The 13,061-nt window shown below is 49.7% G+C and overlaps 1 protein-coding gene across 1 annotated transcript in view; it reads right to left on the bottom strand.

Annotated features, from left to right (window-relative positions):
• Positions 1-13,061, bottom strand: part of SMARCA5 (SWI/SNF related, matrix associated, actin dependent regulator of chromatin, subfamily a, member 5) — a 112,147-nt gene that overhangs the window by 20,440 nt on the left and 78,646 nt on the right. The window contains exon 16 of the mRNA XM_040331510.1: positions 2,131-2,250. Coding sequence (XP_040187444.1) covers positions 2,131-2,250 — 120 coding nt within the window. The remainder of the gene's footprint in view (positions 1-2,130; positions 2,251-13,061) is intronic.

Below are 13,061 nucleotides of genomic sequence, written 5' to 3'. Positions count from 1 at the left end.
GGAGAGAGGGGGCAGCCTTGTCTGGTAACCCTTAGTAACTGAAAGGGAAAAGAATGACCACCTATCCAGATGCAAGGTTTAAATCCATGCTATAATGCGCAGTGGGAATGCCATTCTCCTCAACACCTCCCACAAATACGCCCATTCCACCGTATCAAATGCTTTTTGTAGGTCTAAAGTGGTAATCAAGTGAGGGGCATGAATGTTGAAAAATAACCAATGGATATTGATGTCCGTGGATCTGCTTGGCACGAAACATGTCAGATCAGAACCTATGAGGGACATAACTTTATTCAACCTGGTGGTTAAGAGTTTGGCAAGCATAGGTATGAGTATTATATGGGCCTCTTTTATTGAAGGGGGCAGGGAGCCTGAAAGCAGAAAATCTTTGTACAAAGATGCCAACATAGGGGCCAGAAGTTCTACATGAGATTTATAGAATTCAATTGGTAGGCCGTATGGCCCAGGGGCTTTACGGGTAGAAGCTAATGGAAAGGGTGCCCTCTTCCAGGGTCTGGTCTGATGCCAGAAATAAAATTGGCAGGGTCTTTACCTAAAACCTGTAAACAAGGTGCGAACTGCAACTGTTCGTGGAAAAATCCACATAGGGGAGCGTCTGAAGACAAAGGTCCGAGGGGAGTGCACAAAAAAAAAACAGAACTTGCAAAAACCCAACAATAAAAATGGGAAAAAATAGAAACCACAGTGTGCTGCAATTGAGGAAGTTCGCTTCTATGGTAGTTAGCGGGGTATCAGGATAATGTGCATCTTGTGGAGATGCGTACGCAGCCCCCTTAAAAGGGCAACAGCAGAAAGCCAGGAACGAACAGGGACATCAGTCCACAGTGGTCAAATGCCAGAAGGCAGCAAGCGAGCGGGTACAACAGATGAACAGTGGCCTTAGCATGCCTCCAACCAGGCAACCACCGCAGCAGGGGTGTCCAAGTAGAAGGCAGTGCCGCCATCCAGGGTCCCCCGTCTGCTCAAATACAAAAGACTAAATATTTCAGGCCACGCTCACAGCGATATTTGCGGATCTTGGTGAAAGAGAGCCTTTGCAGCAAACTCCACGTGTTTGGCACCTTCAGCCTCCACAGGGATCCCCCACCACCCGCAGGTTGTTCCGACAGAGCCTGTTCTCCATATCCACAGTATTGTCCTTGGAGTCAGTGTGCACCCCATCCTCCACCTGAGATATGACACTCAGCCTTGGATAATCTGGAGCTGTACTTTTCCATATCAAGCCGGATGAGGCCTATTTACGTAGACAGTGAGTTCCTTGCAGGACATAATTACCGCCAACAGATCAGCAGGAGATGGTTAATTGTCCTCCATGACTACAGGAGACGTTTGTGTGCTTGCTGAAGTGGTTGTAGGGGTGGATCACGTAGCCAAGATGGCCAACCATAAGGGGGAAGAGCGAGAAGAGGTTGGCGTGCTCCGGCCTAATTTTGGCTTGCTGGGTGACATTACAAGAGGAGGTGGCATGCATGCACATGGGGCACAGACAGGGTGAGGTCCTCAAAGAAAAAAAGCTGTTCCGCAATGTTAGGATAGTAAAAAGGATCAGATAGGAGCTTAGACCATCCACGCCCCTCGAGTGGTTGAAGTTTAGTGTAAGGACTCATGTAATGCATTGGGATTATAGGGGGTCCACCAGGGAACATGTCTTTAAAAGCTTTGCCAGTTTCCAATCACCTAAAGATACCAGACTATAACCCAGGGTCTAGACACAAACTTGCCTGTCCAACGAATCCAGTGTTGTCTAGCATACGCTGCTGTTCTGTCTCAGCACTCGCTCCTCATGTGAGGTCACCAGGAGACCAGCATTCTCTTCCAGGTTCTTTAACTCAAGGCCCTGATGGACGCACGGTGCAGCATGCTCAACATGGCAGCCAGTTCCCAGTGAATGAGCAGTGCAGCAAAGATTTTTCAGGCACATGCACAGTGAGGTCTCTCAAAGAGTTGTTTCACCACTCCCCCCCCCAAACAATGCAAGTAGTAGGAAAAGATAAAGGCCTGTATAAAGCATTTCATCATTTCAGTGCAATGACTATCCACCTTAGTCTACAAGCAATTACACCATTTGACATATACGATTACAAAATGATTTTGTAAGATGAACGTTACCTTTTGCTTCTCTCTGTAATCTTCACCTTCAAAGTTGTATACACTGGAATCTGTATCCATAGTGAAGTTTCTCAATGAACTCTCACCCATGTTTGAGAGCTTTTCTTTTAGTTCTGCAGTCTTGATGGAAAACAGAATTATGAAGACTTAATTATTTGAGCTCTACGTCATCATACATTGAGAAAAAACTAGGCTACATATTGGGTATTAGCCAATTCTTAAATGTAAACATAGCTTAAATTGTTTCTTCCAAGACAAATAAAATGCTGGCCAGTCTGATATCCCAACACTGTGCAAATTTTAAGACAATAAAACCTTAGAGTATTAGCAGCATTTAATAGTGAATTAACAGTAAATTCCTAATGAAGCACCAACATCAAAATTTTATTATACATACACATGTAAATATAGTAATTGTGTACTCGACATAAAATCCTTTTCTCCGAGACTGAGGGATGTGGCAGGTACTCATGACAAATGGGATTTGCGATTATGGGCCATCTGAACTACCTGCCCCTGCAAACTCAGTCTGCATCAGACCTGGAACGTGTTCTTTCCTTCACAAATACATCACCAGAGGATTTTGGGTTGATGCCAAATCTTTAGCAGTCTTCCCCATTCCCCTCTCCTTGCAGTCTGCCCCATTCCCCTCTCCTTGCAGTCTGCCCCATTCCCCTCTCCTTGCAGTCTGCCCCATTCCCCTCTCCTTGCATGGATTACCGGAGACTTATTCTAGATAGGAGCAGTCCATATCGATTTGTAGTGAAAACACACTGGACGCCTTCAGCTGCCATAGTGCTTTTGCAGTTTCTGCGTGCCTGTACCCTTGAGCAAATGCACCTCCCTTTTTAATTTATCCATTGCTATACGTGTTCCAGGCTGCCAAATTTTAGAGCTAGAAGCTCACGTTACAAAGGATACTTAGCGAGGCAGTACAGTTTCCACATATTTGCGAATGTGTGCAATTAGAGCCATTATAATTTTTATTATAAATTAAGATCGTGCCCCCCTTTTTTGCATGTTCGCTGGCAAGCGTGCTGGAAAAATAGGATTTTTGTACTCACCGTAAAATCCATTTCTCCGAGTTCATGGACGGACACAGCAGCAATTGACCTTAGGGTATTATCCACCCTTTTTAAGAGATTGACTAGGCAGAAAAAAGGGATTTTTAATACAGCTTACCTGTAAAATCCTTTTCTTGGAGTACATCACGGGACACAGAGCGGCATATTCATTACTATATGGGTTATATGGAGTACCTTCAGGTGTTGACACTGGCAATCTTCAAACAGGAAATGCCCCTCCCTATATAACCCCCTCCCATAGGAGGAGTACCTCAGTTTTGTAGCAAGCAGTATGCCTCCCAAAATGGTCCCCAAAAAAGAGGGGTGGGAGCTCTGTGTCCCGTGATGTACTCCAAGAAAAGGATTTTACAGGTAAGCTGTATTAAAAATCCCTTTTTCTTTATCGTACATCACGGGACACAGAGCGGCATATTCATTACTATATGGGATGTCCCAAAGCAATGCTCACAATGAGGGGAGGGAGAACATCTCCAAGACAAAAGGATTTAATTTAGAGAAATACTCAAATCATAATAAATCCAACTTAGTTGAGAAAAAATAATCTTAAATTTAACTCAAAAAAGAGGAGCCCCCGGAATCCGAGGGTCTCAAACTGCAGCCTGCAGCACTGCCTGCCCAAAGGCTGTATCAGACCTCCTTCTTACGTCCAACTGGTAGAATTTTGTAAACGTGTGGACAGAAGACCAGGTTGCCGCCTTGCAAACTTGAGCCATAGAGATCTGGTGGTGTGCTGCCCAGGAGGCGCCCATGGCCCTAGTAGAATGAGCCTTTAATGATACTGGAGGAGGCAACCCTTTCAAGCCGTAGGCCTGAGTGATTAATTGCTTAATCCACCTAGAAATGGTGGACTTTGCAGCTGCCTGCCCCTTCTTGGGCCCATCCGGTAATATGAACAGCACATCTGTTTTCCGGATCTTCTTTGTAGCTTTAAGATAGGCCTTCATGGCCCTGACGATATCCAAGGTATGCAGCAACCCTTCCTTTCTGGAAGTAGGTTTAGGGAAGAAGGATGGTAATACCAAATCCTGGTTCAAATGAAAACTGGATACAACCTTCGGTAGGAAGGAAGGATGAGGGCGGAGAACGACCCTGTCCTTGTGAAAAATAAGATATGGTTCCTTACAGGATAAGGCCGCCAGTTCCGATACTCTTCTTGCGGAAACTATGGCGACCAAAAATACTAACTTCCTTGTCAGTAAAACCAAAGGAATTTCAGCCAACGGCTCAAACGGTTGTTTCTGTAAACTTGACAGAACAAGGTTTAAATCCCACGGGCAAAGCGGGGATTTAACTGGAGGTTTAATACGTAAGACCCCTTGAAGGAAGGTCTTAACCAGCGAGTGTATGGCCAGCGGCCGCTGAAACCACACTGACAGAGCAGAAATCTGTCCTTTGATTGTGCTTAATGCCAATCCTTTATCCACTCCTAGCTGGAGAAAACTTAAAACTCTATCAATGGTGAATTTGCGAGAAAGCCATCGCTTGGACTCACACCAGCCTACATAGGCCTTCCAGACCCTGTAATAAATCACCCTAGAGACCGGTTTCCTGGCTCTGATTAGGGTAGAGATTACTTTCTGAGACAGACCTCTACCCCTGAGAATCAGGGATTCAGCTTCCAGGCCGTCAAATTTAGATGCCGTAAGGCAGGGTGGAGGATCGGACCTTGCGATAGCAGGTCTGGCCGTAGAGGAAGAGTCCAAGGGTCTCCCACTACCATCCTTAAGATTAGTGAGTACCATGCCCTTCTGGGCCATGCTGGAGCTACCAGGATGACTGGTATGTGCTCCACCCGGATCCTGCGCAGCAGGCGGGGTAGTAACTGGAGCGGGGGAAACGCATAAAGAAGTTTGAACTGATGCCAAGGGTAAACCAACGCATCGGTTCCGCAGGCCATCGGATCCCTTGAGCGGGACATGAACCCGTCTAGCGTCTTGTTGAGTCTCGATGCCATGATATCCACGTCCGGCACTCCCCATCTTTGGCAGAGTGCTTGAAAGGTTTGTGGATGCAGAGACCATTCCCCCGGCAATAGAGTCTGGCGGCTTAAGAAGTCCGCCTGAAAGTTGTCCACTCCTGGAATGAATATTGCCGATATGCAGGGCACATGAGCCTCTGCCTATAGGAGAATCAAGCTCACCTCTCTCTGAGCGGCTTGACTCCTGGTTCCCCCTTGGTGATTTATGTATGCCACGGCCGTGGCATTGTCTGATTGAATTCTCACCGGGAACCCCTGCAATTTTGACGTCCAAGCCCTGAGGGCTAGTCGAGCAGCTCTGAGCTCCAAGATGTTGATGGGCAACTGCTTCTCTGGCGTTGCCCAAGTACTTTGGCGAGTGCAACCATCCAAAATTGCTCCCCAGCCCGTCAGGCTGGCGTCTGTGGTCACTATCTTCCAAGCCACTGGGCTGAAAGACCTCCCCTTCAGTAGATTCTGAGGGTCTAACCACCAACACAGACTTTGTCGGACTCTTGATGAGAGCGGCAACGGGATATCCAAGGCCTGTGGCCTTCTGCTCCATGCTGACAGGATGGCTGCCTGCAGGATGCGAGTGTGGCTCTGGGCGTATGGTACCGCCTCGAATGTGGCCACCATCTTGCCTAGTAACCTCATACATAGGCGAATAGTCGGTTCCTTCTTGCTTAGAACCAGTAGGATTAATTCCTTGATGGCTTTGACCTTCCTCAGAGGTAGAAACACTCTTTGTTGTCCTGTGTCTAATCTCATGCCGAGATATTCCAACTGCCTTGTGGGCAGGAAAGCTGACTTTTCTCGATTTAGGACCCAGCCGAACCTCTCGAGGTATTGGACCGTGAGGGCCACTGCTCGCTCCAAGCCAGGAGATGAGTGATCTATGACTAGGAGGTCGTCCAGGTATGCTAGGATCGTGACCCCTTGGATCCTTCGTTTGGCTAGGATTGGAGCTAGGACCTTCGTGAACACCCGGGGGGCCGTAGCCAACCCGAAGGGAAGCGCCACGAATTGGAAGTGACGCGAAGCCACCATGAAGCGTAGATATTTTTGATGTGGCTGATAAATTGGAAGATGAAGGTAGGCATCCTTTATGTCTATGGACGCCATGAAGTCGTCCTTTTGGAGTGTGGCAGCTGCTGACCGCACGGATTCCATCCGAAATGAGCGGATCTTTAGGTATGTATTTACCATCTTTAGGTCCAAAATTGGCCTGACATCTCCATTGGACTTCGGGATGATGAATAGGTTGGAGTAGAAACCTAGCCCCTGTTCCAGGACTGGTACCTCTACTATTACTTCCTGGGAAAGTAGATGATCTAATGCAGATCTTAATGCGGCTCCCTTCTCCGGATCGTTTGGAATCCTCGACTCCTGGAAATGAGGAGGAGGAAACCTTAGGAAATCTAGTTTGTAGCCTGTGGCCACGGAAGACCGTACCCACTCGTCGGGAATGCTGGCTTCCCAAATCTCTGAAAAGAGTCACAGCCTTCCCCCCACCTTCGTGGGTGGGGGCGCCCCTTCATAAGGTTGGCTTGGGGGCTGGTTTTGCTGGTTTGCGAAACCACTGCCTTTTGCCTCTAACAGCCTGTCCTTGTGATCTGCTGTTGAAGCCGAAGCTTGCTTTTGCAGGAGGCCGTCGATACTGCTTAGTATTAGAGGGCCCCTGCCCAGGGGAATACTGTCGTTTAAACGCAGGCCCCTGAACCTTCTTCTTAGTTGGCAAGAGAGTACTCTTGCCGTTTGAAATGGTCTGAATGTATTTATCTAGGTCTTCTCCGAAGAGTCGTCCTCCATGGAAGGGGAACCCTACCAGGAGCTTCTTGCATGGGGGCTCAGCCTCCCAGCTTTTTAACCATAAGAGTCTTCTCATATGGATAAGGGATAACGATAAACGTGACGCTTGCTGGATAGAATCCTTGATTGCGTCTACCGTAAAACAAATGGCTTTAGGGACATCCGAAAATTCTTCTGCCTGCTGGGCAGGAATAAGTTTAAGCATCTGCTTAAATTGATCCGATAATGCTTGAGCAACCCCAATCGCGGCCACAGCTGGCTGTACTACTGCCCCTGCAGCAGTGAAGGAGTTCTTAAGTAGTGCTTCCAAGCGCTTATCAACTGGATCCTTGAACACCTGTATGTTTTCTACAGGGCATGTTAACGATTTGTTAACACATGAGATGGCTGCGTCCACTGCAGGAGTAGCCCATCTTTTGGAAAATGTATCTTCCATAGGATATAGGACAGAGAATCTTTTAGGTGGTAAGAAGATCTTATCTGGCTTGTTCCAATCTTGGAACAAAACTCCCTCTAATAGAGGATGGATCGGAAACACAGCATTGCTTTGAGGCGCCCTCAGTGAGCCCAAAGCTGAAACCGTCGATACCTGGAGATCTGGTACTGGCAAGTTGAATGCCTTATGGACCAAGTCCGACAATCCTTGAATCCACCAGCTCTCCCTCAGGGAGACTGCCCCAGACTCCTCTGTATCCGGATCCTCGATCCCTGAACCTACTTGGTCCTTGTCCAAGAGGTCGTCCAATTCCCCTGAGGAAAGGACCTCCTCCTCTGAGGGTCCGCGCTCGGGCGACGGAGATCTATTCCGCTTACTGCCCCGCATAGCTGCGGCTATCATTTTTCCCATGCTTTTCTGCATCTCTTTTAAAGAGGTGAGTAATACCTTCTCCGTGACCATCTTAGGGTTGGACTGACTCGCGTCAGCTCCAGCCCCAGATCCCGATGGCCCCAAGGCTCCCTGTGGGGAAAGCAGCGGCATAGCTTTGTCCGAGACCTCAGACTCTCTGGGGGAATCCCCACCTCTTGTACCCTTGTTTTTTGATGCCATGGTACAATACCGAGGTACACCTGCTACTTATTGGTACCTGGGACTTATAAATAGTTAAATGCCCAAACACCTGTTTGGGGGATAAAAAATGCTTCCTCTCCCCTAGATGACACTTTTTTTTTTTTTTTTTTTCAAAAAAAAAAATCTTTTTTTCAAATCTAGGAAAGAAAAAACATTCTGTCCCCCTGAGTAGTATTGCAAGAAAAACTATGAGATGGAAAAGAAACAGCCTATTCCTAGGCTTGAAAAACAGTCTTTCTGAAGACTGCAATATTCTTTCTGGCCACTGTGTGTCCTCGGCGCCCCGTGCTTTCCTCCCTAGTTCCAAAGTATTGAATGGAACAAACAAGGAAGGGCCGCCCCTTCCTTAAGCCACTGACCCGCCCTTCCCCCCCCAGCAATCTCAAACAGGAAATGCCCCTCCCGACAGGGGGGGGGGGAAGGGAGCCTCTCTGCTCCAGCAAACTGCAGCCTGGAACACACGAGGAGGTCAGCGTTTTGCCTGCTTTGCAGGCTCTGAGGAGGAAGACTGAATGGAGCATCGCCTGGAGGTTTGCAGGTAAGCATAGCTCTCTGACACACACATATACTTTTATATCACACAGGCCCCACTCAATGCTTTTCCAACACTACAAGGGAGGTCACATCTTATGGGGAATAATACATATAGAGCCATCCTATCTTTATGATATGTGACTAGTTTGCCAGATGCAGTGCATAACTTTAGGCATGTCCCCTGTGACCCCCCAGAAAAAACCTGCTAAGAACCAAGTTCCGCAAGTTTTCCCCTCACTTACCTGCTCCATGCCGCAGGACTTTGCCAAGCAAGAGGCCCAATCTTCCCCCATCTCGGTGGGGATGTCTAGACCTTCAGGCCCTGGGTTCCTATGAAGGATCCACTGTCCTGGGCCCATATAGCACTCTGGCAACAGAAACATTAGGCACCCAAAGGTTTCTAAGTTCTGGGCCCAGGGTCCAGCTCTCTAAAAAGAAAAGCATTATGGGCTATACCCCAAGGGTTTGGGGTCCGGTTACTGACCACTTTAGCGCTGAGGCTTTTTTGGACAGAACCGGTTAGCTCACCTAATCCCAAGGATGCGGAGGCAAGCTAAACCATGACTAACACCTAAGACACTGGCGTAAAAACTGAGGTACTCCTCCTATGGGAGGGGGTTATATAGGGAGGGGCATTTCCTGTTTGAAGATTGCCAGTGTCAACACCTGAAGGTACTCCATATAACCCATATAGTAATGAATATGCCGCTCTGTGTCCCGTGATGTACGATAAAGAAAACAGCATGTTAAGTGTTAACGCTCCACACAGACAGTACCTCCCAGGGGGCGGATCCCCCGGGTACATCCCCCATTTTCAGTTCTGCAGCCTCAGTTTCGTAAACAAGCAGTACAAACAAAGGAGGGGTGGGTGCTGTGTCCGTCCATAAACTGAGAAATGGATTTTACGGTGAGTACAAAAATCCTATTTTCTCTTCCGTTCATGGATGGACACAGCAGCAATTGACCTTAGGGTCGTCCCCAAGCAGTGTCAAAAATCGAGGGGCGGGAAAACACAGCAAACCAGCTTCACCCCAGAAAAAAAAAAAAAAAAAAAAAAAAAAAGGTCCTTAACGGAGGAACTTCAACCTTAAACAGCCGCCTGCAAAACCTTGCGGCCAAAAGAGGCATCCGAAGATGCACTCGCATCCACCTTGTAAAACTTTGAGAAGGTGTGGACTGACGACCAGGTCGCTGCCTTACACACCTGTAAAACAGATGCCTGATGGCGGAAAGCCCAAGAGGCACCAATCGCCCTGGTCGAATGCGCCGTAACCGGGAAGGGGGGCGCCCGCCCTTTAGGGCATAGGCCTGAAGCACGACCTGTCTGATCCACCTAGAAATGGTGGCCGACGAGACCCTTCTTAGGACCAGTCACCGACACGAACAGTGAATCCGACCTCCGAAACTGAGCCGTAGCAGACAGGTACACCCGTAAAGGCTCGAACCACGTCCAAGGAATGCAACGCGGCCTCTTTTGGGTTCACCGGCCGAGGACATAAGGATGGAAGAACAATGTCCTTAGTGATGTGAAAGGCCGAAACAACCTTAGGAAGGAATGACGGCTGCGGCTGCAGCACCACCTTATCCCTGTGGATGACCAAATAGGGAGCCTTGCAAGACAAGGCCGCCAATTCAGACACCCGTCTGACCAATATAATTGCCACCAGAAAAACCACCTTCTGGGAAAGGGTCAATAAAGGGATTTCCCTAATATTCTCAAACTGAGACTGTTGAAGCACAGAGAGGACCAAATTCAGGTCCCATGGAGGCAGTGGAGGATGCACAGGAGGGGCCACATGTCGAACCCCCTGCACAAACTTACGCACCAGAGAGAGTGCGCCGCCAAGGGACGCTGAAAGAAAACAGCCAAGGCCGAAATCTGCCCGTTAAAAAAAAAAAATCGTACTTAAGGCAAGAGCCTGCTCCACTCCACGCTGTAAAAACAGCAGAATCTGGGACATCACGTATGCACGGGTGTGCCAATTCATCTCCTCACACAGAGATGTAAGCCTTCCACGTACGATGGTAAATCTTCCAGGAAGTAGACTTCCGCGCCCGCACCATGGTAGAGATCACGAGTCCGACAGGCCTCGATCCTTCAGCACCTGGTTCTCAATAGCCACGCCGTTAAAGCCAACAACTGTAAAGCCGGATGAAAGATAGGACCCTGCGACAGAAGATCCTCTCGCTGAGGCAGGTGCCAAGGAACGTCTGCCACCAGACGCACCAGATCTGCGTACCAGGGACGGCGAGGCCAATCCGGAGCGATCAGGATTGTTGGTATCCCCTCGACTTCCACTCTGCGCAGCAGACAAAGAAAAAGCTTCAGAGAAGGGAAGGAGTAGATTAGGCGATAGGGACCCCACCAACGCGTCCGCCCACAGGTCTCTTGACCTGGCCACGAACCGTGACACCTTCTGATCGAGTTGGGACGCCAGAAGATCCACGTCTGAAGTGCCCCATTTCAGACACAGACTCTGAAACACATCCGGGTGTAGCGACCATTCTCCCTGGTCTAGCGTTTGGCGACTTAGGTAGTCCACCTGCCAGTTCTGTACCCCCGGAATGTACACGGCCGAATGTACACGGCCAATAGAGCCAGAACGTTCTTTTCGGCCCACCGGAGGATGTGAGCGACTTCCGCTGCTGCAGCCGAGCTCCGTGTGCCCCCTTGATTGACATACGCCACAGTCGTGGCGTTGTCCGACTGGATCCTGCAGTCTCAGAGACCACTTTGAGAGGCACAGCCTGATCTCCCGGAGTTCAAGGACATTGATTGGCAGACGGGACTCTTCCCGAGTCCAGCGCCCCTTGGCTGACTGAACACCCCAGACTCCCCCCCAGCCGGAGAGACTGGCATCCGTCGTGACCGTCCAATGGCACGGCAGAAATGATTTCCTGGCCTGAAGTACCGGAGATGTCAGCCACCACACTAGGGAGGACCTGACCAGGCGACTCACCCGGACTTGGTAATCCAGAGACAAAGGGAGCTTGTCCCAATTTCTCACTGTAACACTCGAGTGTGGAATTGAGCATAGGGAACCGCCTCGAAGGAGGCCACCGTCAGACCCAGAACTCGCATGCAAAAGAGAAGCGACGACTACTTCTGGGTCGCCAACCGCTGCACCGCCGATTGCAGTGTCTGTAGTTTCTCAGTTGGAAGGAAAACTCTCGCCTCCGAGGAATCCAGGACCAACCCCAGGTATTCCAGACGCTGAGACGGTACCAACACTGACTTCTGAACATTTAGCAGCCAACCGAATTCCTGGAGGGTCTGGCAGGTCATACATCCACCTCTAACTCTGAGCTTGAAGAAGCTCTCAGGAGAAGGCCGTCCAGGTATCCTACAATAGCGATCCCGCGCTGCCTCAGCAGGGCCAGAATAGGAGCGAGCACCTTGGTGAAAACCTGTGGCGCCGAAGCCAGGCCGAAAGGGAGGGCCACAAATTGAAAGTGGTCCTTGATATCCAAGGACGCCAGAAAATCCCCCTGATGGAGTGCGGCCACTACAGAGCGAACCGACTCCATCCTGAACTTTTGCACTTTGACAAAACAGTTGAGGGCCTTGAGATCCAGGATTGGACGGACCCCTTCCTTCTTGGGGACTACAGATTGGAGTAAAACCCCTGAAACCGTTCCAGTAAAGGAATCGGCACAATCACTCCCCTGACCAGCAGATCCTGAACAGCCCCAAACAGGGCCTCCCGACATTCCGTAGGAAGCTGGAGGTTGGAAGGAAAAAAATCTGTTTGGCGGACAAGAGAAACTCTTGTACCCCGAGGAAACTACTTTGCAAACCCACCGGTCGGAAAGAAGAGACCTCCACCGAGCCGCAAAGTCGCGATGCCGGCCCCCCACGGGCGGGGGCAGACCTTCATGCGGAAGCAGGCTTTTCCGAAGGCTTGTTGGGCTTGCAGTACCAGGGGCGCTTCTGCCCTTCAGCAGGCGCCTTAGCGCCCTGGGAACGTTTACATGCCGCACCGGGCGGAAAAAACGCTTAGGGGCGGTAAAAGAGGGTCCTTGCCTACGGCGAGGCTCCTTATCCTTACTAGATTGTGGGAGCAGAGTGCTCTTACCTCCCGTGGCATCTTTTATGAAAAAGCTGTTCACCCTTGAAGGGTAAGTCCACCAAGGCCTTTTTAGAAGACTGGTCCGCAGACCAACACTTCACCCAGACAAGGCGGCGCAACACTACCGCGTAGGCCGAAGCCCTGGAGAGCAAGGGAAGCGTATCCAGGGCCGACTCAGACAAATTTTAGGCCCTGCACCAACTGGTCGGCCAGCTCCACACAGTCTGCAGGGGCATCATGCTCCTCCAACTCCTGAAGCAGCAACTTTGCCCGTTCGGTAAGCGTCTGACACTAGAGCCCTGGCCAAGACCGGTCTCACCACCGACCCCACTACTGTGAACATGGAGCGGGCCACAGCCTCAGCTCTCCTATCTGCGGGGTCCTTAAAAGCGGGAGCCCCATCC

This window comes from Rana temporaria, chromosome 1 (assembly GCF_905171775.1).
Source record: "Rana temporaria chromosome 1, aRanTem1.1, whole genome shotgun sequence".
Lineage (NCBI taxonomy): Eukaryota > Metazoa > Chordata > Amphibia > Anura > Ranidae > Rana > Rana temporaria.
This window is presented reverse-complemented; position numbering and strand designations above follow the sequence as displayed.